The sequence below is a fragment of the Montipora capricornis genome, chromosome 4 (assembly GCF_036669925.1).
Source record: "Montipora capricornis isolate CH-2021 chromosome 4, ASM3666992v2, whole genome shotgun sequence".
Classification (NCBI taxonomy): Eukaryota; Metazoa; Cnidaria; class Anthozoa; order Scleractinia; family Acroporidae; genus Montipora; species Montipora capricornis.
The window spans coordinates 42,607,903-42,631,861 of NC_090886.1; the positions used below are offsets into that span (position 1 = coordinate 42,607,903).

Below are 23,959 nucleotides of genomic sequence, written 5' to 3' on the forward strand. Positions count from 1 at the left end.
TAAACAAACCAAAAATAACTATCGACTTTATGGTGTTATCGGGAAATCTTTAAACAATGTTGTTCACCAGTGGAGAGATACATGCAATGTGAACAAAGCAACAACCATAATAAAGCGGGTGAAGGAAATCAAATTTAGTTGACTGAATGTTAAGCTGGCCCACATGTAGTTGCCTTTTGTTTCGTTGTTAACTCAGGGAATTAATGACCTACTGATCCATCCCTACCCCGGGTGTTAATGCCTTGGGTTTGGCCGTGTTGGGAAATTGGGGGGGGGGGGGGACAATAATATCATTGACTGATACCAAAGCGTCATCTGTTCTGAGTTTGTAGCTCAATGGGAATTCCCTCCATATTTTTAGAAACAACCCAACACTTTAAATTTAAAAACATGTTTCGACAGAAACTTCTGTCATCTTCAGTTTAAATTACAAAGTACAGAGTTGAATATATAGTGTGAACCAAAATGCTAATTAACTATAAGAACAAAAAGAAACATGATAATGTAAACAATTACAAAGAAAGTTTTAAATTAACATGATAAAGTTGATGATTAAGTGTAGGTTTCTCCCATTGAATATGAATCGCTTCTGTTATCTTAAGTTGGTGAAGATGACAGAAGTGTCTGTCGAAAGATGTTTTTAAATTTAAAAAGTGTTGTGTTGTTTCTACTATCCAGGCCTTTTGGAATTCTCTCCAGTTTTCATAATGTAAGAGGGGTGTCCACCTTACCAGAGGTCGAATTTGCAGGTGTCCAGTTCATAAGTGGGTGTCCAGGTGCCTGGAAGAAGTTTTTTGTTTGGTCTTTTTTTTTACTTTTGCTGGAGTGACAGTGAAATCAAACCAGTTATTGTGGTCTTTTGTTAAAAGAAAACAAACATGGTTGTATTATCACGCTACGTACATTTCCACTGGACTACATGTAATTTTCTTCTGTAAATTAGTCCTAGGCTCTACAAATGTTTTTTTTTCTATATCCCAGTAAAGCTCAGTGTCATTTCTTCGTTTACTTAAAAGTAGGTGGTGGTCAACTAGAAAGCCTTCCCTACTTTGACCACCACACACATTTTATAACCTGTACTGTAATTATTTTATCTTGTAACCATGTGTTGTGACTATACTTTTCTTTCTATGTTAATGTCATGTAAATAGTGTGAAATAAATGAACCATGAACCATGAACCATGAACTTACATTCAGGTGAAGACAAAATAATAAATGACACTGTTTTTGGCTAACACTAAAATATTGCTGCCTTAATTTATTACACCCGCTTTCAATGTGACTATCCTCTCGACATCATATGTAACCTGGCCTACGTCAAAAATGTAAGCAAATCTGACTTCTGTCTGGTCAAACTCGACTTAATTTAGTCATGAAATATGTAGGGTGGCCCACTAGTGCCACTGCTTATCTCGTGTACGATATGCAGTGGTTCCTCCTTTTCATACAAGTAATAGGCCTATTGTTTAAAATTGGCCTCCTCCGTAGAAATACGCCTGTTACAACATGATCTCTCCTCTAAATTAACGATTATCGTTAATTTGTAATTTGCTTTTAATTTACTGTTAAAATGAGGGCATAAAAAAAAATCATCTAGCTCATGACGAGGGATGACCAGGGATATGTTCCAACTTTCTCGCTTCGTTACGCTGCACCACTGTGAAAACATTCAGCTAAGTTTTGTAATCGTGGAGGTGTTTTAGTTTTGGTCTTTGCCTCTCAGGTTGGCAAGCTCTTTTTCTGGCAACGTAGGTAATTTCTCATTTGCCGTGATATCGCTGAAAAAAAAAAACTGAAAAATGGAAAAAATTGGCAAATCTCCGTGCTTAAACTCCGCCATTGTCAACTAGTACTACAAACAGAGACAACAGCACTGACGCTATGCTTTGGGCTGATTGGCCAGTTTCTATTACCTATTGTATTTTCTGGGATTTGATTGGCTTAGACAAACTGTCCTATATTTTCTAAATTGGACAGTTTGCCTGTTTTTAAAGGAATTACGTTATAATCGTATGGTACCGATATATAGGCGTCTTGTTGTGTCTCGTAATCTCGAGTTTTTCGTACGCAAAAAGTTTCCTGACTCTGCAAATACAGATTGCAAGTTCATGTCGATGGCCAATCAAGCCACGTAAATAAACGCCATTTACGCGGCACTCTGGCTTCAGTTTACATTAATTGTCTGTTGCCTGCCTTTCGGCATCAAGGAGGCTTTGACGAGTCAAATAGGGCTGTCTTCGACATTTTTTGTTGTTCGAGAATCTGCAGCAACTTTGGTGTTTTTAAACTCGTCTCCAAACCCACTTCTCTACTACTGGAAGATCCGCGCAGTGCGACAAGGAGTAAAGGTCATTGTTAAAAAGCTCTGCCGTTCACGGAATTAACCATTTCGTAATTAATTACAACTTTTTTAAATGTATTATACTGGAAGTATTTGGCTGTTTAATAACTCGCAGTAACACATGCCCCGTTCAGTTTGTTACTTTGGGCAACGCCCCAGCGTCAAGGATCGTGTTGCGATTACCTTGCGGATGCGGAACATTTTGCTTTATCATATATCATATCATCATATCATATCATATCAGTATCTTTATTTACCCTCGGATTTTAAGAGTAGCTTGGTGTAGCTAATATCTCCGAGCATTTACCCTCCGAACCATGATACACCACAGAAGACAGACCACAACACCGGGAACTACATGGCCTACTCTTTACGACAAGTGTGCGGGTTCTTTTACGTCCCACAGGATTATGAACATTGAAGGGTTGTGAGACGGCACCTCCGGCTTATCGTCCTTATCCGAGAAGACTAGAGAATCTAACCATTTACGTCTTAATTTTAAGTCTCTTTTCTTTCATTTTCATTAATCGCCTTTACTTCTGGAAGCTATCTATTTCATAGCCTAAACTTCCCTAAAAGAACTTTTGTTGTTCCCGTTTGATCCAGGTTTCCGTTGTCCCCGTAAGTGACCATGAAACGTGATAAAACCCGAAGTGGGACAGAGTATAAGCTTCATGTCGCCACATTTTTTTTATGACACCGTTTATCAGCTTATGGATTATTTACTTCCTTATTAATCGACGAGTTTATTCATTGATTTACTGCGTTGGCCACGCATTCAATACTGAATATTACGTAACTAGTAAAATCGCTCATACGGTAGGCTTAAAAATGGCAAGCAAGTCAGACAGGCTACTTGGAAGGCGGTGTAAAGAAGCTGTGGTGCTGCGTCAGCACAGTGGGGAAGTGAAATAAAGAAAAGGGTTTATCAGCTGAGTTGATATGGTAAATCAGGGCGTACCTAATCGATCAAAATCGATCATCGAAAATGTAATCAATTAATCGATAATACTCGATATTTGTCGATTGATTAGTCAATTTAATAGACTGAAATCGATAATCACAATTTTTTTGTCACATGGGTGGAAATCGAAAATCAAACACTGCATAACACCTACCTTCAAGCTTACCTTCGAATCTGCTTTGTTGATAAAGATAATGTTACTTTCTCCAATGGTAGCGACTTTTCTTGTGTTTTTTTTTCACCAGGATCACCGATAAATTCGATAGCTAATTACAGAAATCGATTTCCGATATTGATCGATTAATTAGTATCGATTACGATCGATTTCAATCGTGTATCGAAAATATCGATTAGGTACGGCCTGGGTAAGGGCCGATTTACACGATACCATTTTGTCGCATGCGACAAGCTCACGACAGGCCTACGACTTTACTTACGACTGTTGCAGCTTTTTAAAACATTTTTTAAAATGCTACTACATTTTTTCTGCCGTACACACCAATCGAAAATCATGTCGGGGGCCTGTCGTAAGCTGTTGTCGCATGCGACAAAATCGTACCGTGTAAATCGGCCCTAAATTGACCACTGTAAAGAAATTTGAAAGCTGACATTTCGAGTGTTAGCCTTTCGTCAGAGCTAAACCCCTTTCTCAGTGTCATTCACAAGTAGGGCTACTTTTCGTAATGAAAAAACAGTGATATTCTCATTCCTTTGGCAATAGAACTTGTAGAATACAAGATTTATAAACATTTGTCTTTCAGTAAGTAACTACATTACAATTAAACGTAACAATAGTATTATTTGTACTGTTACAATATCAATAAACCACAATTTATCTTGAAAGGAAATTACTCATTTTGTAGAATGGCCCGTGTTTAGAAGCTGAATGTAAAGGAAATTTCTTTGAAATAATCGAAAGTAAGATTAGTAGCACTGCACAGGTTTATTGATGTTGTAGGAGAAATAAGTCATTGGACTTCTCCAAATTTGGTCTCTACTCTAGCATAATGGTTTTCGATTTCAGTTATTTTACATTTTACATCAAGTCGATCTCTATCAAAGAGAGGAATGTCGGAGCTGCCATTGGTTGTTGGGCATTTTGTGTTCATGGAATGGATTTCAGTGTTGACAACTTTCTGGCTGATTTCTGCATAAACCACTTTCCGCAGTTTGCTGTTCGCTGTGAGAAATTCGACTGTGTGCTTGGGACAAGACTTAAAATAGTTCCCGTTTTGGAACTACTTTCTTGTTGTTTCCTGTGAAGAGTTTGCCGTTGCTGTAAACCCATTTTCTTCGAGTTATCATCTGTTGTTCCATGTTTTAGTTATTTCGACTTATAATTAGATCGATCCTTGTTTCCTGAAAGGCGGAGATGCTTCTCAGTTTTTCTTTCAAGAAATGTTTGGCCTTGTTGTAAAAATCATCTTCTAAATTACATTTTTTTTGTGAGTCTTTTGTCTTTAGGTGGCCTTTCAATTCCTCTATTTCTCTGTAGAAATCGATTTCATTTTAGGCTCTGGCGTCGTATTGCACATTTGTGTATAATCAAACTTTTGACCGAGAGCGGCCTGGGGTGAATAATAAAATATTCATTTATATAAAGTTATTCTGAGGAATTTGTATCAATAACGCTTTGCACTAATGACGTCATGAAATTATAGACTCCCAAGTGACTCAGACAAAGTTCAGTCTGCAAGAGTCACAAGGGATATTCGCTTTAATCTTTTCGGTTTACAGCGACGTCGACCGTGTTCTTGGCTCTATTCTCGAGAAAGAACCAGAACAATACACGATTAAGCAGCTAAAACGATGTTTAAAGTGCATTGGGTTGGAAATGACGAGCAAACGTGACGACCTTTTTAAACGAGTGAGGGGCTGTAACTTTACATCTCTATTCAATACGCGCATTCAAAAACTTCCTCATATTACTGTATAAGAGTCGGTTTATTTTTGAGAATTTTCCTGCCTCTAAGAAAAATACGTTTTCCCTCCCGTCCTCTTCTTAGGCATGTCCTTGGGGAAATTACATTCTGTTCCCCAATAAACGTAGAACAACCAGTTATGGTCTTAGTTCTTTTTTCTTACGCGTCAACTAAGTTGCGAAATGCACTACCTGATTTTATCCGTACCACTGGGTTTAATGGTTTTCAAAGAGAAGCCAGGGCCGCATTTTGTACAGCGGCTTTTGTTTTTAATTAATATCTCTTTAAATATTATGTATTTAGTATGTATCTGTATATGTTATGTATTTCAGCTGTAAATGTAATGTCTCGAAGATATTAGCTCTCGTAGTTATTCTGAAATTCGAATCGGGGAGAATAAGGGATCTTCCCTTGTCATGGAATGGCAGAATTACCCAGAATTCCTGGACATCGACCAGGCAACTTGAGAAGCAAGCGGAGACTGGCCCTCATCAGATGGCTGAAGCGCGGCCGGGGGAAAAAGTAGTGAGAAGACGATTTCTAGCCAGATACTAAGGAATAACCCCGGTGTGTGCTGTTGACGTAGCCTTTGGTTCCGGAAGTTTTTATTATAGAAAATTCGCGACAAAGTAGTGCTTTTTTCACTGTTATTCTCGTAGCAAACAAATGGCCTTTCGTAACTTCTTGTCAAAGGAATGGTAAAATGCGAATAAGAGAATACTGAGATTTATATTTGCAAATTACCTGTCCTCTTACTGCTTAAGTCAAACTCTACATCTCTGTGCAATATTACTGTATAAAAGTACGTTGTCGTTGTTTCTTTGTAGGGGTTTCCACGTTTTCTCTCCCGTCCTCTTCTTATGCATGATCTTCGGGAGCAAACCTATAAATCTAACAGGATGTACTGATAGTATTTCTTGATCATATTTCACATATTCATTACCATGAGGGCTTGACTAAGCCCAGTAATGGTTGCATTTCCATACTGGGTAAGGCCTCTCATGTGCTCTATATCTATTAGTTATTCTGTGAAAGAATAAGAATGGAGTATTTTCACTCACGTGATCAGTAACTTTGTTTTCCCACCGAAACAAGAGTTCAAGAAATAAATATTTATAAATTTACGGTGCGTTTGTTATGAGTCATTGTACCATTTTGCAATCCCCACTTCCAAACCACTCCCAACCCCAGCCCCCCTAAAAAAAACCTCACACCTACCTCACTCAAAAAAAAGAGCTTGCCGTCTGTGTCGTTTGCTACTGAGAATATTAAGATATCGTCTGAACCTCCATGCAATTTGCTCCCGAGCTAACGCGCGTACGTTGGCCCCCAAATTTACACCCCAACACACGGAAAATTCTAATAAGAGCTTTTCTATACTCCAGGTTTAAAATTCCATAAAGTGCCCAGTTCATTGCGGAGTTTGAAAACGTCAGCCATTTGACAACGCTTCCGATATAGAGGCGATTTGGTAACCTTCCTTCCAAGGCCCCATCGACACAATGGTACACTAGAAACGGTAAAAAACAAACCACGAAAGAGCCGACGAGAAGGCTCATGGTTTTTATTGACTTTCTTTGCGGGGAGGAAGATTTATGTTCACCACACACCCACCTTCGAGCGGTAGTTACTCTCCGCGCTTGTTGGCGAGATATTTGAAAGATCTTTGCGTACATTAAGAGACAAATGCAGAATGGTATAAGGAGATCAAAAAGCAGAAACCAAACAGCGCTTTCCAAAGGAGTTGACAACATCGGGCACACCAACGGGTTTGGTGTTATCCAGATAAAATAACTGGCAACTCCGCTGATAAATGCAAACGACCAAAGGAAGATCAGGCAAACAGCAAGAGATGAAGACATGTCGGGGTTGTACCGTAAAGGACGCGAAATGGCCCAGAAGCGATCGACACCAACTGCACACAAATTCAAAACGGACGCACCGCAGAGGGCGACAAACATCGAGCTCCAGATCTTGCAGGGCATTTCTCCAAGAGGCCAGAAAGGGTAATTCGACAACAGAACAACCTCAATGGGCATGACGAATAACGCCTACAAAATATCCGAGGTCACGAGGCTCAGGAAAAACGCATTGCTTCGTGTTCGTAAGTTGTTATTTAAGTAGAACGCCGTATAAACGAGGACATCGCCCAAAATCGTTAGGACGATGAGAGAACATACGAAGAATTTCCCCAAGGTCATAAAGACACCTGATGTCGGAGAGTCCCTTGGTTCCGATGACATTCTAAACTCTCTTCACTGTTTTACCAGTGGTCAGTTACTTTCCCCAAAGCTTAACAAGCGTCTTTATTTTTAACTGTTACCTCCTATACTTGAGAAACAACCTGCTCTTCAGAAAAATGGTAATTTATAACATGTGGCAGCTGCTAAAATTCAAAGAAGCAACGTTATTGCTGGCGCCGTATTCAATTCTTCTGAAGAAGTAGAAGAAAAACAAACGACTAGTTTGTTGAGGTAATAACTTTTGGCGCAATGTAATTACTTTTTGCTCTTGATTACACACAGCGCTTTGTTCGAAAACTTTTCAAATATTAATTCGGATTTAGAGGTTTTGCGCGTTATCGTAAACCCCACTGTTAGTTTTCTTTTGTGTGCAAACATTTAATACTAAGATCATTTCACTCCTGGAGTGCTTAAAACAACACTGAACTCTGTTGTTCACACTTCTCTCTCTAACGTTCATTAAATAAAGTCAATATCTGACTCCTGATACCAAAAAGTATAATTAAAGTCCTTTTGTGTGAATAAAATTTTAATAGTCCTTAAGTCAGATGTTTTTCAAATCCTTGTAAGACAGACTGCCAAAAACTATCAGATCGACAGTGCAGGAAAATCACCCCGGGTATATTCGTTAAAATAACGAAGATGTAGTACGTTCTACAGTGTAGTCGGCATAAAAGTCGGTATCTCTGTGCCCATCGGCAGGCAAACGATTGCTGACCGTTTCTTTTATGCAGGCGTTTTCTTTTACTTCTGGTGGTGCCAAGATCCATGAAATCCCAAATATCGTCGTTGTCATTGTTTTCTTTTGGGGGCTGTTCTTTTTAGACTTTTCTCAAAAGACAGCAATCCCTCCACTGTCTTTAGTTTTTATATTCTGTGACAAATCACAACGAAAGGACGTTCTCGCTATTTCGGCATATTATAAAAGCAGGCTGGACCGAGCTAGACTCTGGACTTTGGACTCTGGACCGTCAACTAAAAAAATTTAATTTAAAAAAATTTTAAAAAGCAAAGAGCAAATTCCCTCTAAACTTGAGTTACTATAGATACGTCTCTGAGAATCCCATTGCAAGACAAGAAAACGAATGATTTGATTCAGACTTCCAAGAGGACCTTTCAGTTTTGAAGATTGGTTGATAGCGGAGCTCCGCGCGCGCGGAGCACCATAGTTAAGAAAATATTAGCCCTTCGATGCGAGACATTTTGGTTTTATATCCATGACGTCATCGAACGTCCGTACATACGTCCGTCCACCCATCCATGTATGCCAATGTGACCAGTATCATGATGATTTACATACATCTTTGATATTGGCATGGATTGGAAACGTATATCACGTGGGTAGATTTCCCATCGCCGATTGGTTGTTTCGTGCTTCAAGATGGCGTCTGAGGTTTCCATCATAGTGGAAATTTGTGACGAAAAGATGGCGAATATGTGGCGCAAGACAGCCAAAAATAGGGTTTGTTTTCCTTTATTTTGTCTTTTTTTCTTCGGTGTTAGTGGTAGTTAAGTTTTGACGGATATTTTTTCTCTTTGTTTGTTGGTTCACGCAGATGACGACCCTGCAAAGCCACAGTTAAACTTTCAAGGTAAGCGTTTGTTTCTGCTCATTGGTAGAATTTTTAGTTGTTTCTGAGAAAATCTAGTCCCAAAAAATGAGCTCACCAGAGCCATATTTGTTATGTTTGACCATAGGTAACCCAGGCTCACTGTGTGTGCCACATAGGTAAATATAGAGAACATATGAGGGGAAGTTTAGGTCTGAAAATTTGCTAGAAAATGGTACTAAAAATCGATGAAACTTACCATGTGGTGAGCTGTTGTTGTCTTTAATACGTACACGAAGTTTCGGGAAAAATGGTCCCCGTTCACCTTCCTTCATAGTATACTGACCAGGTAGGAGACGGAAGCCAGCGTAGGGACTCCGATCGACCCAAAACAAGCACGATTTTTTTCGTGAAAATCGAATCCAGTCGCTAAATGAACACGCCAGGCTCGTGGAACATGAATTTCTCTAAACCATGAATCCACTCAAGCATCTCCAGGTAGCAACGCGAAGCCATCAGACTCCGTAAAACTTGTAAGTTAACCTGCTAAAATGGTGGTCAGAAAGCGTTGTACCCGCGAAGTGTCCAATTCAAAATGGCACTGAACTCTGGACGCCTGGTGACGAGTATAATAAGTTCTGGAGGGAGAGGAGTCCCAAATTGCTAAAAACAAACACTCACTGAGCAATCTGGGACTCCCCTCCCTCCAGGGGGACATATATTCCCCTCGTCACCAGGCCTCCCGAGACTTCAACTCAAAAGTGGGTTAACAAGGCCTGGTGTGTGCTGTTAATGTAGATTTTGGATTTCTGAACAAGTTTTTGTTTTGTTTGCTTTTTTTATTTTTTATTTTTGAAAAAAGGGCTTTTCTGCTTATATGGAAAAAATACGTTTTCTCTCCCGTCCCCTTCTTATGCGTGATCTTCGCGGAAATTACATTCTGTTCCTCAATAAACCTGTAACAACCAATTATGGTCTTAGTTCTCTTTTTTCTTACGTATCAGCTAAGTTGCGGAATGCGCTACCTGATTTTATCCGTACCTATGAGTTTACTGGTTTTAAAAGAGAATCCAGGGCCGCATTTTGTACAGCGGCTTTTCTTTTTAATGAATATATCTTTAAATATTATGTATTTAGTAGGTATCCGTATATGCTGAGTATTTTAGCTGTAAATGTAATGTCTCGAAGATATTAGCTCCTGTAGTTATTGGGAAAAAGCTTATGACTGTATGTATGTTACCTTTAGGAGGGCGCATGCGCACACTTTGTAATCTGCGACTCCAGTGCTTACCATATGACAGATAAAATGACTTTTCTCTTGAATATATAAGCCATCTTATTCTTACGCTATATTGACAAGGGCGGTTTGGAGCTGTGTATAGTCGTGGGATTTGTCACATATGGTTTAGGGGCCGACATATCTCTCCCTCAATGCCGTACCGGGAGGCAAGGTCGGTAGCAGAAAGAAGCGAAGGGCCAACTGCATCCAAAAGCGATCCAACGCCCCAAAAACCCGGGATGACTCGTTTGGTACGACGCTCCAGCGCCGGTGTCTGGAGGTACTGCGTTTTTCTTTCTTGTTCAAATATTCCGTCAGTGCATGCGCATATGTTCTGGCTCCGCGATACCTAGCCTACCGAAAAAAATTAACATGTTGGTTTTTGTTTTGTTTTAGTTTTTTTTTTTTCGTACCAGCAACTGAAATTTCAGTTGATTTTATAGGCATAAACGAAACGTAAGAACCGTGCTTGTCTGGTCTTGTCTCAGACAGAGGCGAGAGATGGTTTCATGCAGACTGGGACGCCTAAAATGCTCTGTTGTAAACATGGCGGTTCACGAGTGAAGTTGTCTCTCTGGCCTTTCTGTGGACGAATTCCAGGACCTACTGACACAATCTGGGCAAGTTTTGAAAGCTAAAACCTTCAATCGATGCGTTATTTTGCTGGTAGGACTGGGTGCCCGACACTTATGAAAAAAACTGTGAAATGAGAAACGGGAGTCTTCCCTTGTCATGGAATGGCAGAATTACCCAGAATTCTTTTTGGGCATGAGCGAGGCAACTTAAGAAGCGCGAGACTGGCCCTCATCGAATGGCTGAAGCGCGACCAGAGGAAATGATTTCTAGCCAGATACTCAGGAAGAGGCCTGGTGTGTGCTGTTAACGTAGATTTTGGATTTCTGAACAAGTTTTTATCATAGAAAATTCGCGACAAAGTTGCGCTTTCGTTTCGCTGTAATTCTCGTGTCAAAGAAACGGTATAATAATGTAAATAAGAGAATAACGATATTTATATTTGCAGATTACCTGTCCTCTTACTACGAAAGTCAAGCTCGACATCTCTATGCAAGAAGCGCATTCAAAATTTCCTTGTATTACTTGATAAGGTCGGATAGCTTATAACCACTAAGCCACCCGGACTCCCACGGTTTGTTTTACAGAGTAGATTGGATAAGCTTCAAGAGAGGGCAAAGTATGGTACTACTAGCGATATAGAGCAATATCTCTTAGCAAAGGAGGGCTTGAGGCAGTTCGAACTTAAGGAGAAGCTATTAAAATACGAACAAAAGCGCAGTTTGTCGAAGAAGGTGAAAAGAGTACTCGTTTCTTTTTTTCTCTTGAGAAATGCCGTCGTTCAGCACAAAACATACGTTTTTTAACGAAGGATAACATGGATACCGTTACTGAAACTAGGGACTTGCTTGGGGAGGCCTTTTCGTTTTATAAACAGCTTTACACGGCGCAGCCTTGTGACGAAAAGGTACAAAGAGAATTCCTAGATAGAGCATACCCCGAACTTGTAGAAAATGCGCGAGACTCTTGTGAAGGAGATATTACAACTGGGGAGTTAAAAAGGGCTGTTGATGCAACGCAGAAAGATAAGTCGCCTGGTCTTGATGGCATTACCACCAATTTTTATAAGCATTTTTGGCACCTGTAAGGTGATTAATTAGTTCAAGTCTATAACCATGCGTTTCGGGTTGGCCGCCTTTCGGTGTCACAACGGCGAGGAGTAATTTCTTTATTATTCAAGAAGGGTGACCGTACTCAGCTGAAAAATTGGAGGCCCATCACTCTTCTAACGAGCGATTATAAGATTCTATCTAAAGCGCTTGCGAATAGGCTACATGAGGTGTTGCCGCTCATCATTCACTCAGACCAAACTGCCTCCATTAGGGGGAGAACAATCAATGACAATGCTCGATTATTACACGATCTAATGTTCTTTAGCCCAGTGGGATTAACATGGCCCTCACTTCCGCTCTTTGTCATCTTGCCAAGATAGCTCAGTTTGGGGAGAGCGTCAGACTGAAGATTCTGAAGGTCCCTGGTTCAAAGACGGAGGGCTCGAATGAGCTCTGATTAATCCCGGGTCTCGGGCAATAAATTTTGCTCATTTCCTCATCTTTCGGAATCTAAGTTTTTTAAAGTTTCCTTCAAAATTATCCCAAAGGAAATCGTCACAAGCGCAAATAGCCTGAGAACTCTATATCAATTGCTTCCTCTTTTCCAACGCATTGGACGGACAGCCTGTTCTTTAGCCCAGTGTGATTAACAAGGGCCCTCATTCCCTCTTCTTGTCATTTTGCCGAGATAGCTCAGTTTGGGAGAGCGTCAGACTGAAGATCTGAAGGTCCCTGCTTCAAAGACGGCGGGCTCGAATGAGCTCTGATTAATCCCGGGTCTCGGCAATAATATTTGCTCATTCCTCATCTTTCAGGATTTAAAAGTTTCCTTCAAATTATCTCAAGGAAATCGCCACAAGCGCAAATAGCCTGAGAACTCTCTATCAATCGCTTCCTCTTTTCCAACACATTGGACGGACAGCCTCTTCTTTAGCCAGTGTGTTTTAACATGGCCGTCATTTCCGCTCCTTGTCATCTTGCCGAGATAGCTCAGTTGGGAGAGCGTCAGACTGAAGATCTGAAGGACCCTGGTTCAAATACGGAGGGCTAGAATGAGCTCTGATTAATCCCGGGTCTCGGCAATAATTTTTGCCTCATTCCTCATCATCTATCGGGTTTCTGAAGTTTTCAAATTTGTCCTTCAAAAATATCCCAAAGGCAAATAGCTTGTGAAGTCTCTATCAATGGCTTCCTCTTTTCCAACACATTCGACGGACAGTCTCTTCTTTAGCCCAGTGTGGATTAACATGGCCACTCAATTTCCGCTCCTTGTCATCTTGCCGAGATAGCTGAGTTGGGAGAGCGTCAGACTGAAGATCTGAAGTCCCTGGTTCAAAGACCGATGGGTTCCAATGAGCTCTGATTAATCCCGGGTCTCGGCAATAATTTTTGCTTATTCCTCTCTTTCGGGATCTAAGTTTTTTAAGTTTCTTCAAAATTATATCCAACAAGCGCAAATAGCCTGGTCTCCAATTGCTTCCTCTTTTAACAACAACGCATTGGAACGGACAGCCTGTTTCTTTAGCGCCCCAGGTGATCTATCATTCCGCTTTTGTCCTTTTGCCTGGAGGGATAGTTCAGTTGGGAGAATACGGAGGGCTCGAATGAGCTCTGATTAATCCCGGGTCTCGGCAATAATTTTTGCTCATTCCTCATCTTTCGGGGTCTTAATTTAAAGTTTCCTTCAAAATTATCTCAAAGGAAATCGCCACTAGCGCAAATAGCTTGAGAACTCTCTATTAATCGCTTCCTCTTTTCCAACACATTAGACGGACAGCCTCTTCTTTAGCCCAGTATGATTAACATGGCCCTCATTTCCGCTCCTTGTCATCTTGCCGAGATAGCTCAGTTGGGAGAGCGTCACACTGAAGTTCTGAAGGACCCTGGTTCAAATACGGAGGGCTCGAATGAGCTCTAATTAATCCCGGGTCTCGGCAATAATTTTTGCTCATTCCTCATCTATCGGGTTCTGAAGTTTTTCAAATTTTCCTTCAAAAATATCCCAAAGGCAAATAGCTTGTGAAGTCTCTATCAATGGCTTCCTCTTTTCCAACACATTCGACGGACAGTCTCTTCTTTAGCCCAGTGTGATTAACATGGCCCTCAATTCCGCTCCTTGTCATCTTGCCGAGATAGCTAGCTGAGTTGGGGAGAGCGTCAGACTGAAGATCTGAAGGTCCCTGGTTTCAAATACGATGGGTCCAATGAGCTCTGATTAATCCCGGGTCTCGGCAATAATTTTTGCTTATTCCTCATCTTTCGGGATCTAAGTTTTTTAAAGTTTCCTTCAAAATTATCCAAAAGGAAATCGCCACAAGCGCAAATAGCCTGACAACTCTCTATCAATCGCTTCCTCTTTTTCAAACGCATTGGACGGACAGCCTGTTCTTTAGCCCACAGTGTGATTAAAATGGCCCTCATTTCCGCTCCTTGCCATCTTGCCGAGATAGCTCAGTTGGGAGAGCGTCAGACTGAAGATCTGAAGGTCCCTGTTTTAAAGACAGAGGGCTCGAATAAGCTGTGATTAATCCCGGGTCTCGGCAATATTTTTTGCTCATTCCTCATCTATCGGGTTCTGAGAGTTTTTCAAATTTTCCTTCAAAAAGATCCCAAGGCAATAGCTTGTGAAGTCTCTATCAATGGCTTCCTCATTTCAACACATTCGACGGGACAGTCTCTTCTTTAGCCTAGTGTGAATTAACATGGCCCTCATTTCCGCTCCTTGTCATCTTGCCGAGATAGACTGAGTTGGGAGAGCGTCAGACTGAAAGATCTGAAGGTCCTGGTTCAAAATACAGTGGGCTCGAATGAGCTCTGATTAATCCCGGGTCTCGGCAATAATTTTTGCACATTCCTCATCTATGGGGTTCTAAAATTTTTCAAATTTTCTTTAAAAATATCCCAAGCGCAAATAGCCTGAGAACTCTCTATCAATCACTTTCTCTTTTCCAACAGATTGGACGGACAGCCTCGTCTTTAGCCCAGTGTGATTAACATGGCCGTCATTTCCGCTCCTTGTCATCTTGCCGAGATAGCTCAGTTGGGAGAGCGTCAGACTGAAGATCTGAAGGTCCCTGGTTCAAAGACAGAGGGCTCGAATGAGCTCTGATCAATCCCGGTCTTGGCAATAATTTTTGCTCATTCCTCATCTTTTGGGATCTAAGTTTTTTAAAGTTTCCTTCAAAATTATCCCAAAGGAAATCGTACAAGCGCAAATAGCCTGAGAACTCTCTATCAATCGCTTCCTCTTTTCCAACGCATTCGACGGACCAGCCTGTTCTTTAGCCCAGTGAGATAAACAGGCCCTCTCATTTCCTCTTCTTGTCTTTTGCCGAGATAGCTCAGTTGGGAGAGCGTCAGACTGAAGATATAAAAGGTCCATAGTTCAAAGACAGAGGGCTCGAATGAGCTCAAATTAATCCCGGGTCTCGGCAATAATTTTTGCTAATTCCTCAACTTTAAGGTTCTGAAGTTTTTTCAAATTTTTTCTTTAAAAATATCCTAAAGGCAAATAGCTCGTGAAGTCTCTATCAATGGCTTCCTCTTTTCCAACACATTCGACGGACAGTCTCTTCTTTAGCCTAGTGTGATTAACATGGCCCTCATTTCCGCTCCTTGTCATCTTTCCGAGATAGCTCAGTTGGGAGAGCGTCAGACTGAAGATCTGAAGGTCCCTGGTTCAAATACGGGGGGCTCGAATGAGCTCTGATTCATCCCGGGTCTCGGCAATAATTTTTGCTCATTCCTCATCTTTCGGGATCTAAGTTTTTTAAAGGTTCGTTCAAAATTATCCCAAAGGAAATCGCCACAAGCGCAAATAGACTGACAACTCTCTATCAAGCGCTTCCTCTTTTCAAACGCATTGGACGGACAGCCTCTTCTTTAGCCAATTGTGATTTAAATGGCCTCATTTACGCTCCTTGTCATCTTGCCGAGATAGCTCAGTTGGGGAGAGCGTCAGACTGAAGATCTGAAGGTCCCTGGTTAAAATACGGGGGGCTCGAATGAGCTCTGATTCATCCCGGCTCTCGGCAATAATTTTTGCTCATTCCTCATCTTTCGGGATCTAAGTTTTTTAAGTTTCGTTCAAAATTATCCCAAAGGAAATCGCCACAAGCGCAAATAGCCTGACAACTCTCTATCAAGCGCTTCCTCTTTTTTCAAACGCATTGGACGGACAGCCTCTTCTTTAGCCCAGTGTGCATAAAATGGCCCTCATTTACGCTCCTTGTCATCTTGCCGAGATAGCTCAGTTGGGAGAGCGTCAGACTGAAGGTCTGAAGGTCCCTGGTTCAAAGACGCAGGGCTCGAATGAGCTCTGATTAATCCCGGGTCTCGGCAATAATTTTTGCTCATTCCTCATCTATCGGGTTCTGAAGTTTTTCAAATTTTCCTTCAAAAATATCCCAACCGCAAATAGCCTGAGAACTCTCTATCAATCGCTTTCTCTTTTCCAACAGATTGGACGGACAGCCTCTACTTTAGCCCAGTGTGATTAACACGGCCGTGATTTCCGCTCCCTGTCATCTTGCCGAGATAGCTCAGTTGGGAGAGCGTCAGACTGAAGATCTGAAGGTCCCTGGTTTAAATACGGAGAGCTCAAATGAGCTCTGATTAATCCCGGGTCTCGGCAATAATTTTTGCTCATTCCTCATCTATCGGGTTCTGAAGTTTTTAAAATTTTCGTTCAAAAATATCTCAAGAGCAAATAGCCTAAGAACTCTCTACATCGCTTTCTCTTTTCCAACAGATTGGACGGACAGCCTCTTCTTTAGCCCAGTGTGATTAACATGGCCGTCATTTCCGCTCCTAGTCATCTTGCCGAGATAGCTCAGTTGGGAGAGCGTCAGACTGAAGATCTGAAGGTCCCTGGTTCAAAGACAGAGGGCTCGAATGAGCTCTGATCAATCCCGGGTCTCGGCAATAATTTTTTGCTCATTCCTCATCTTTTGGGATCTAAGTTTTTTAAAGTTTCCTTCAAAATTATCCCAAAGGAAATCGTCACAAGCGCAAATACCCTGAGAACTCTCTATCAATCGCTTCCTCTTTTTTTCCACCGCATTCGACGGACAGCCTGTTCTTTAGCCCAGTGAGATAAACAGGCCCTCATTCCCTCTTCTTGTCATTTTGCCGAGATAGCTCAGTTGGGAGAGCGTCAGACTGAAGATAGTAAAGGTCCCTAGTTCAAAGACAGAGGGCTCGAATAAGCTCAGATTAATCCCGGGTCTCGGCAATAATTTTTGCTAATTCCTCAACTTTAGGTTCTGAATTTTTTCAAATTTCCTTTAAAAATATCCCAAAGGCAAATAGCTTGTGAAGTCTCTATCAATGGCTTCTCTTTTCCAACACTTTCGGACGGACAGTCTCCTCTTTTGCCCAGTGTGATTAACATCGCCCTCATTTCCGCTCCTTGTCATCTTGCCGAGATAGCTCAGTTGGGAGAGCGTCAGACTGAAGATCTGAAGGTCCCTGGTTCAAATACGGGGGGCTCGAATGAGCTGTGATTAATCCCGGGTCTCGGCAATAATTTTTGCTTATTCCTCATCTTTCGGGATCTAAGTTTTTTAAAGTTTCGTTCAAAATTATCCCAAAGGAAATCGCCACAAGCGCAAATAGCCTGACAACTCTCTATCAAGCGCTTCCTCTTTTCAAAACGCATTGGACGGACAGCCTCTTCTTTCGCCCAGTGTGCATAAAAATGGCCCTCATTTACGCTCCTTGTCATCTTGCCGAGATAGCTCAGTTGGGAGAGCGTCAGACTGAAGATAGTGAAGATCCTGGTTCAAAGACAGAGGGCTCGAATGAGCTCTGATTAATCCCGGGGTCTCGGCAATATTTTTTTGCTCATTCCTCATCTTTAAGGTTCTAAAGTTTTTCAATTTTTCCTTCAAAATATCCCAAAGGCAAATAGCTTGTGAAGTCTCTATCAATCGTTTTCTCTTTTCAAACGCATTGGACGGACAGCCTCTTCTTTAGCCCAGTGTGATTAAAATGGCCCTCATTTCCGCTCCTTGTCATCTTGCCGAGATAGCTCAGTTGGGGAGAGCGTCAGACTGAAGATCTGAAGGTCCCTGGTTCAAAGACGGAGGGCTCGAATGAGCTCTGATTAATCCCGGGTCTCGGCAATAATTTTTGCTCATTCCCTCATCTATCGGGTTCTAAAGTTTTTCAAATTTTCCTTCAAAAATATCCCAAGCGCAAATAGCCTTAGAACTCTCTATCAATCGCTTTCTATCTTCCAACAGATTGGACGGACAGCCTCTTCTTTAGCCCAGTGTGATTAACATGGCCGTCATTTCCGCTCCTTGTCATCTTGCCGAGATAGCTCAGTTGGGGAGCGTCAGACTGAAGATCTGAAGGTCCCTGGTTCAAAGACGGAGGGCTCGAATGAGCTCTGATTAATCCCGGGTCTCGGCAATAATTTTTGCTCATTCCTCATCTATCGGGTTCTGAAGTTTTTCAAATTTTCCTTCAAAAATATCCCAAGCGCAAATAGCCTGAGAACTCTCTATCAATCGTTTTGTTTTTTTCCAACACATTGGACGGACAGCCTCTTCTTTAGCCCAGTGTGATTAACATAGCCGTCTTTTCCGCTCCTTGTCATCTTGCCGAGATAGCTCAGTTGGGAGAGCGTCAGACTGAAGATCTGAAGGTCCCTGGTTCAAATACGGAGGGCTCGAATGAGCTCTGATTAATCCCGGGTCTCGGCAACAATTTTTGCCCATTCGTCATCTTTCGGGTTCTGAAGTTTTTCAAATTTTCCTTCAAAAATATCCCAAAGGCAAAAAGCTTGTGAAGTCTCTATCAATGGCTTCCTCATTTCCAACACATTCGACGGACAGTCTCTTCTTTAGCCTAGTGTTATTAAGATGGCCGTCATTTGCGCTCCTTGTCATCTTGCCGAGATTGCTCAGTTGGGAGAGGGTCTGCCTGAAGATCTGAAGGTCCCTGGTTCAAATACGGAGGGCTCGAATGAGCTCTGATTAATCCCGGGTCTCGGCAATAATTTTTGCTCATTCCTCATCTATCGGGTTCTGAAGTTTTTCAATTTTTCCTTCAAAAATATCCCAAGCGCAAATAGCCTGAGAACTCTCTATCAATCGCTTTCTCTTTTCCAACAGATTCGACGGACAGCCTCTTCTTTAGCCCTGTGTGATTAACATGGCCGTCATTTCCGCTCCTTGTCATCTTGCCGAAAAAGCTCAGTTGGGAGAGCGTCAGACTGAAGATCTAAAGATCCCTGGTTCAAAGACAGAGGGCTCGAATGAGCTCTGATTAATCCCGGGTCTCGGCAATAATTTTTTGCTCATTCCTCATCTATCGGGTTCTGAAGTTTTTCAAATTTTCCTTAAAAAATATCCCAAGAGCAAATAGCCTAAGAACTCTCTATCAATCGCTTTTCTCTTTTCCAACAGATTGGACGGACAGCCTCTTCTTTAGCCCAGTGTGATTAACATGGCCGTCATTTCCCGCTCCTTGTCATCTTGCCGAGATAGCTCAGTTGGGAGAGCGTCAGACTGAAGATCTGAAGGGTCCCTGGTTCAAAGACGGAGGGCTCGAATGAGCTCTGATTAATCCCGGGTCTCGGCAATAATTTTTGCTCATTCCTCATCTATCGGGTTCTGAAGTTTTTCAAATTTTTCTTCAAAAATATCCCAAAAGCAAAAAGCTTGTGAAGTCTCTATCAATGGCTTCCTCATTTCCAACACATTCGACGGACAGTCTCTTCTTTAGCCTAGTGTGATTAACATGGCCGTCCTTTGCGCTCCTTTTCATTTTGCCGAGATAGCTCAGTCGGGAGAAGGTAAGACTGAAGATCTAAAGGTTCCTGGTTCAAGTACGGAGGGCTCGAATGAGCTCTGATTAATCCCGGATCTCGGCAATAATTTTTGCTCATTCCTCATCTTTCGGGGTCTTAATTTTTTCAAATTTTTCTTCAAAAATATCCCAAGAGCAAATAGCCTAAGAACTCTCTATCAATCGCTTTCTCTTTTCCAACAGATTGGACGGACAGCCTCTTCTTTAGCCCAGTGTGATTAACATGGCCGTCATTTCCGCTCCTTGTCATCTTGCCGAGATAGCTCAGTTGGGAGAGCGTCAGACTGAAGATCTGAAGGTCCCTGGTTCAAAGACAGAGGGCTCGAATGAGCTCTGATTAATCCCGGGTCTCGGCAATAATTTTTGTTAATTTCTCATCTTTAAGGTTCTGAAGTTTTTTAAAGTTTCCTTCAAATTTATCCCAAAGAAAATCGCCACAAGCGCAAATAGCCTGAGAACTCTCTATCAATCGCTTCCTCTTTTTGCAACGCATTCGACGGACAGTCTCTTCTTTAGCCCAGTGTGATTAACATGGCCCTCATTTCCGCTCCTTGTCATCTTGCCGAAATAGCTCAGTTGGGGAGAGCGTCAGACTGAAGATCTGAAGGTCCCTGGTTCAAAATACGGAGGGCTCGAATGAGCTCTGATTAATCCCGGGTCTCGGCAATAATTTTTGCTCATTCCTCATCTATCGGGTTCTGAAGTTTTTCAAATTTTCCTTCAAAATATCCCAAAGGTAAATAGCTTGGGAAGTCTCTATCAATGGCTTCCTCTTTTCCAACGCATTGGACGGACAGCCTCTTCTTTAGCCCAGTGTGATTAACATGGCCCTCATTTCCAGTCCTTGTTATCTTGCCGAGATAGCTCAGTTGGGAGAGCGTCAGACTGAAGATCTGAAGGGACCCTGGTTTCAAATACGGAAGGCTCGAATGAGCTCTGATTAATCCCGGGTCTCGGCAATTATTTTTGCTCATTCCTCATCTATCGGGTTCTGAAGGTTTTCAAATTTTCCTTCAAAAATATCCCAAAGGCAAATAGCTTGGGAAGTCTCTATCAATGGCTTCCTCTTTTCCAACGCATTCGACGGACAGTCTCTTCTTTAGCCTAGTGTGATTAACATGGCCGTCATTTCCGCTACTTGTCATCTTGCCTATATAGCAGAGTTGGGAGAGCGTCATACTGGAGATCTGAAGTGCCCTGGTGCAAAGTCGGAGGACTCGAATGAGCTCTAATTGATCCCGGGTCTCGGCAATAATTTTTGCTCTTTCCTCATCTTTCGGGATCTAAGTTTTTTAAACTTTCCTTCAAAATCATCCCAAAGGAAATCGCCACAAGCGCAAATAGCCTGAGAACTCTCTATCAATCGCTTCCTCTTTTCCAACGCATTGGACTTACAGCAATTTCTTTAGCCCAGTGTGATTAACATGGCCCTCATTTCCGCTCTACTTTATCTTGCCGAGATAGCTCAGTTGGGAATGCGTCAGACTGGTTCAAATACGGAGGGCTCGAATGGTGCAGAGTCAGAAGAGAAATATTGCACAATACCATACGTTAGCGGGACCTCCGAACCCATAAATAGAGTTTTGGACAATCATGGTATCAAAGTGACTTTTAAACCCAACAAGACAATTGGCCAGATATTTCCAAAGCCGAAAGACGAAATGGGCAAAGAAGAAATTCGAGATCTCGTGTATGACATTCCCTGCGCAGTTTGTAGCAAGAATTACGTCGGAGAAACGCAAAGAAACTTTACAACTAGAAAAGGCGAGCATCAAAAGGCCGTCGCACTGCTACAAAAAGAAAAATCAGCACTTGCGGACCACGTTATAAAAACAAATCATGACATCGCTTGGAATGAGGCCACTATTCTTAGAACTAACAATAACTGGCGACAAAGGAAAATTCTTGAGGCTTGGGAAATAAACTGTGCTAAAGACCCCCTCAACCGAGACGATGGAGCACTACTCCTCAAGGAGTACTTGCATTTGACTATTGCAGAAAAGAAAAAATGACACTAACTTTAGAATTTTTAATTAGCGCTTTGGTTTATATCTTAGCTTTCGTGTAAATTTTATCTTTCACTTCCCCTGATGAAGGTTGTTGAATACAACCGAAACGTCCGACAACGTATTATTGTACATAATTTATATTTCAAACACCGGAGTAACATATATTTATATATTTTTTATTTGCCAATGGATCCACCTGGTGACAAACCCAGTTTTAATAGCTTATGACTGTATGTATGTTACCTTTAGGAGGGCGCATGCGTACACTTTGTAATCTGCGACTCCAGTGCTTACCATATGACAGATAAAATGACTTTTCTCTTGAATATATAAGCCATCTAATTCTTACGCTATATTGACAAGGGCGGTTTGGAGCTGTGAGTAGGAGTTGGATCTGTCTCATGTGGTTTAGGGGCCGACATATCTCTCCCTCAATGCCGTACCGGGAGGCAAGGTCGGTAGCAGAAAGCAGCGAAGGGCCAACTGCGTCCAAAAGCGATCGCACGGGCCGAAATCCCGGGATGACTCGTTTGGTACGACGCTCCAGCGCCGGTGTCTGGAGGTACTGCGTTTTTCTTTCTTGTTCAAACATTCCGTCAGCGCATGCACAAATGTTCTGGCTCTTCGATACCTAGCCTACCAAAAAAAATTAACATGCTGGGGTTTTTTTGTTTATTATTATTTTTTTTTTTGCACCAGCAATTGACCTTTCAGTTGATTTTCAAGGCATAAACGAAACGTAAGAACCGTGCGTGTCTGGTCTTGTCTCAGACAGAGGCGAGAGATGATTTCACGCAGACTGGGACGCCCAAAATGCTTTGTTGTAAACATGGCGGTTCACGAGTGAAGTTGTCTCTCTGGCCTTTCTGTGGACGAATTCCAGGACCTACTGACACAATCTGGGCAAGTTTTGAAAGCTAAAACCTTCAATCGATGCGTTATTTTGCTGGTAGGACTGGGTGGCCCAACACTTATGAAAAAAACTATGAAATGAGAAACGGGAGTCTTCCCTTGTCTTGGAATGGCAGAATTACCCAGAATTCTTTTTGGGCATGAGCGATGGAGTAGGCCTGGTGTGTGCTGTTAACGTAGATTTTGGATTTCTGAACAAGTTTTTATCATAGAAAAGTCGCGACGAAGTTGCGCTTTCATTTCGCTGTAATTCTCGTGTCAAAGAAACGGTATAATAATGTAAATAAGAGAAGAACGATATTTATATTTGCAGATTACCTGTCCTCTTACTACGAAAGTCAAGCTCGACATCTCTATGCAATAAGCGCATTTAAAATTTCCTCATATCGCTTGATAAAAGGAAGTGTTTTTGTTTTGTTTTGTCTTATATGGAAAAGTACGTTTTCTCTCCCGTCCCCTTCTTATGCGTGATCTTCGCGGAAATTACATTCTGTTCCTCAATAAACCTGGAACAACCAGTTATGGTTTTAGTTCTCTTTCTTCTTACGTATCATCTAAGTTGCGGAATGCGCTACCTGATTTTATCCGTACCTATGAGTTTGCTGGTTTTAAAAGAGAATCCAGGGCCGCATTTTGTATAACGGCTTTTCTTTTTAATGAATATATCTTGAAATATTATGTATTTAGTAGGTATCTGTATATGCTATGTATTTTAGCTGTAAATGTAATGTCTCGAAGATATTAGCTCCTGTAGTTATTGGGAAAAAGCTTATGACTGTATGTATGTTACCTTTAGGAGGGCGCATGCGTACACTTTGTACACTTTGACATTTCTCTCCTTCGATGCCGTACTGGGAGGAAGGTCAGTTTCACAGCGTTTTGTGTTTTCCCGTGTTATGTGTTTTCCCGAACAGTGAGCACTGGCGCTGTGGGTTCCCCGGTATCCGAAAGCGGCGAAGGGCCAACTGCGTCCAAAAGCGATCGCGCGGGCCAAAATCCCGGAATGAGTCGTTTGTGGCGCGACGTCCGGAGGTACTATGTTTTTCTCTCTTGTTTAAACATTTGCTCGTAGGACTGGGTGGCTCGTCACTTATTATAAAAAATCTATAAACTGAGTATCGGGGGTCTTCCCTTGCCATGGAATGGGAGAATTACTCGGAATTCGTTTTGGGCATTTATTAACGAGACAACTTGAGAAGCACGAGACTTGTCCTCATCAAATGGCTGAAGCGCTGCCGGAGGAAAAAAAAGCGAGAAGAAGATTTCTAGCCAGATAGTGAGGAGTAGCCCTGCTG

General features: G+C 41.9%; 2 protein-coding genes, 19 non-coding genes and 1 pseudogene across 21 annotated transcripts in view; 21 read left to right on the forward strand and 1 right to left on the reverse strand.

The window, feature by feature from the left end:
* Positions 1-18, forward strand: part of LOC138047012 (estradiol 17-beta-dehydrogenase 11-like) — a 17,239-nt gene extending 17,221 nt beyond the window's left edge. The window contains exon 6 of the mRNA XM_068893675.1: positions 1-18. This exon is cut by the window's left edge and continues 1,417 nt beyond it. The gene's annotated coding sequence lies outside the window, so the exon portion shown is untranslated.
* Positions 19-5,940: 5,922 nt separating this feature from the next.
* Positions 5,941-7,471, reverse strand: LOC138046708 (histamine H2 receptor-like; annotated as a pseudogene).
* Positions 7,472-12,607: 5,136 nt separating this feature from the next.
* On the forward strand, positions 12,608-12,711 carry Trnaf-gaa (transfer RNA phenylalanine (anticodon GAA)). Its single transcript has one exon. It is a non-coding gene; the product is annotated as a tRNA-Phe (tRNA).
* A 193-nt stretch (positions 12,712-12,904) lies between these two features.
* Positions 12,905-13,007, forward strand: Trnaf-gaa (transfer RNA phenylalanine (anticodon GAA)). Its single transcript has one exon. It is a non-coding gene; the product is annotated as a tRNA-Phe (tRNA).
* Positions 13,008-13,204: 197 nt separating this feature from the next.
* On the forward strand, positions 13,205-13,307 carry Trnaf-gaa (transfer RNA phenylalanine (anticodon GAA)). The gene has a single exon. It is a non-coding gene; the product is annotated as a tRNA-Phe (tRNA).
* Positions 13,308-13,759: 452 nt separating this feature from the next.
* On the forward strand, positions 13,760-13,862 carry Trnaf-gaa (transfer RNA phenylalanine (anticodon GAA)). Its single transcript has one exon. It is a non-coding gene; the product is annotated as a tRNA-Phe (tRNA).
* A 503-nt stretch (positions 13,863-14,365) lies between these two features.
* Trnaf-gaa (transfer RNA phenylalanine (anticodon GAA)) lies at positions 14,366-14,468 on the forward strand. The gene has a single exon. It is a non-coding gene; the product is annotated as a tRNA-Phe (tRNA).
* Positions 14,469-14,950: 482 nt separating this feature from the next.
* Positions 14,951-15,052, forward strand: Trnaf-gaa (transfer RNA phenylalanine (anticodon GAA)). Its single transcript has one exon. It is a non-coding gene; the product is annotated as a tRNA-Phe (tRNA).
* A 498-nt stretch (positions 15,053-15,550) lies between these two features.
* Positions 15,551-15,653, forward strand: Trnaf-gaa (transfer RNA phenylalanine (anticodon GAA)). The gene has a single exon. It is a non-coding gene; the product is annotated as a tRNA-Phe (tRNA).
* Positions 15,654-15,855: 202 nt separating this feature from the next.
* Trnaf-gaa (transfer RNA phenylalanine (anticodon GAA)) lies at positions 15,856-15,959 on the forward strand. The gene has a single exon. It is a non-coding gene; the product is annotated as a tRNA-Phe (tRNA).
* Positions 15,960-16,163: 204 nt separating this feature from the next.
* On the forward strand, positions 16,164-16,266 carry Trnaf-gaa (transfer RNA phenylalanine (anticodon GAA)). The gene has a single exon. It is a non-coding gene; the product is annotated as a tRNA-Phe (tRNA).
* A 189-nt stretch (positions 16,267-16,455) lies between these two features.
* On the forward strand, positions 16,456-16,558 carry Trnaf-gaa (transfer RNA phenylalanine (anticodon GAA)). The gene has a single exon. It is a non-coding gene; the product is annotated as a tRNA-Phe (tRNA).
* Positions 16,559-16,745: 187 nt separating this feature from the next.
* Positions 16,746-16,848, forward strand: Trnaf-gaa (transfer RNA phenylalanine (anticodon GAA)). The gene has a single exon. It is a non-coding gene; the product is annotated as a tRNA-Phe (tRNA).
* A 497-nt stretch (positions 16,849-17,345) lies between these two features.
* On the forward strand, positions 17,346-17,448 carry Trnaf-gaa (transfer RNA phenylalanine (anticodon GAA)). Its single transcript has one exon. It is a non-coding gene; the product is annotated as a tRNA-Phe (tRNA).
* A 498-nt stretch (positions 17,449-17,946) lies between these two features.
* Trnaf-gaa (transfer RNA phenylalanine (anticodon GAA)) lies at positions 17,947-18,050 on the forward strand. The gene has a single exon. It is a non-coding gene; the product is annotated as a tRNA-Phe (tRNA).
* A 190-nt stretch (positions 18,051-18,240) lies between these two features.
* Positions 18,241-18,342, forward strand: Trnaf-gaa (transfer RNA phenylalanine (anticodon GAA)). The gene has a single exon. It is a non-coding gene; the product is annotated as a tRNA-Phe (tRNA).
* A 190-nt stretch (positions 18,343-18,532) lies between these two features.
* Positions 18,533-18,635, forward strand: Trnaf-gaa (transfer RNA phenylalanine (anticodon GAA)). The gene has a single exon. It is a non-coding gene; the product is annotated as a tRNA-Phe (tRNA).
* A 776-nt stretch (positions 18,636-19,411) lies between these two features.
* Trnaf-gaa (transfer RNA phenylalanine (anticodon GAA)) lies at positions 19,412-19,515 on the forward strand. Its single transcript has one exon. It is a non-coding gene; the product is annotated as a tRNA-Phe (tRNA).
* A 481-nt stretch (positions 19,516-19,996) lies between these two features.
* Trnaf-gaa (transfer RNA phenylalanine (anticodon GAA)) lies at positions 19,997-20,099 on the forward strand. Its single transcript has one exon. It is a non-coding gene; the product is annotated as a tRNA-Phe (tRNA).
* Positions 20,100-20,304: 205 nt separating this feature from the next.
* Positions 20,305-20,409, forward strand: Trnaf-gaa (transfer RNA phenylalanine (anticodon GAA)). The gene has a single exon. It is a non-coding gene; the product is annotated as a tRNA-Phe (tRNA).
* A 188-nt stretch (positions 20,410-20,597) lies between these two features.
* Positions 20,598-20,702, forward strand: Trnaf-gaa (transfer RNA phenylalanine (anticodon GAA)). The gene has a single exon. It is a non-coding gene; the product is annotated as a tRNA-Phe (tRNA).
* A 465-nt stretch (positions 20,703-21,167) lies between these two features.
* LOC138046709 (uncharacterized) lies at positions 21,168-21,755 on the forward strand. Its single transcript, XM_068893303.1, has one exon. It carries the CDS (start codon positions 21,168-21,170, stop codon positions 21,753-21,755), a length of 588 nt encoding a protein of 195 aa, XP_068749404.1.
* Positions 21,756-23,959: the final 2,204 nt, after the last annotated feature.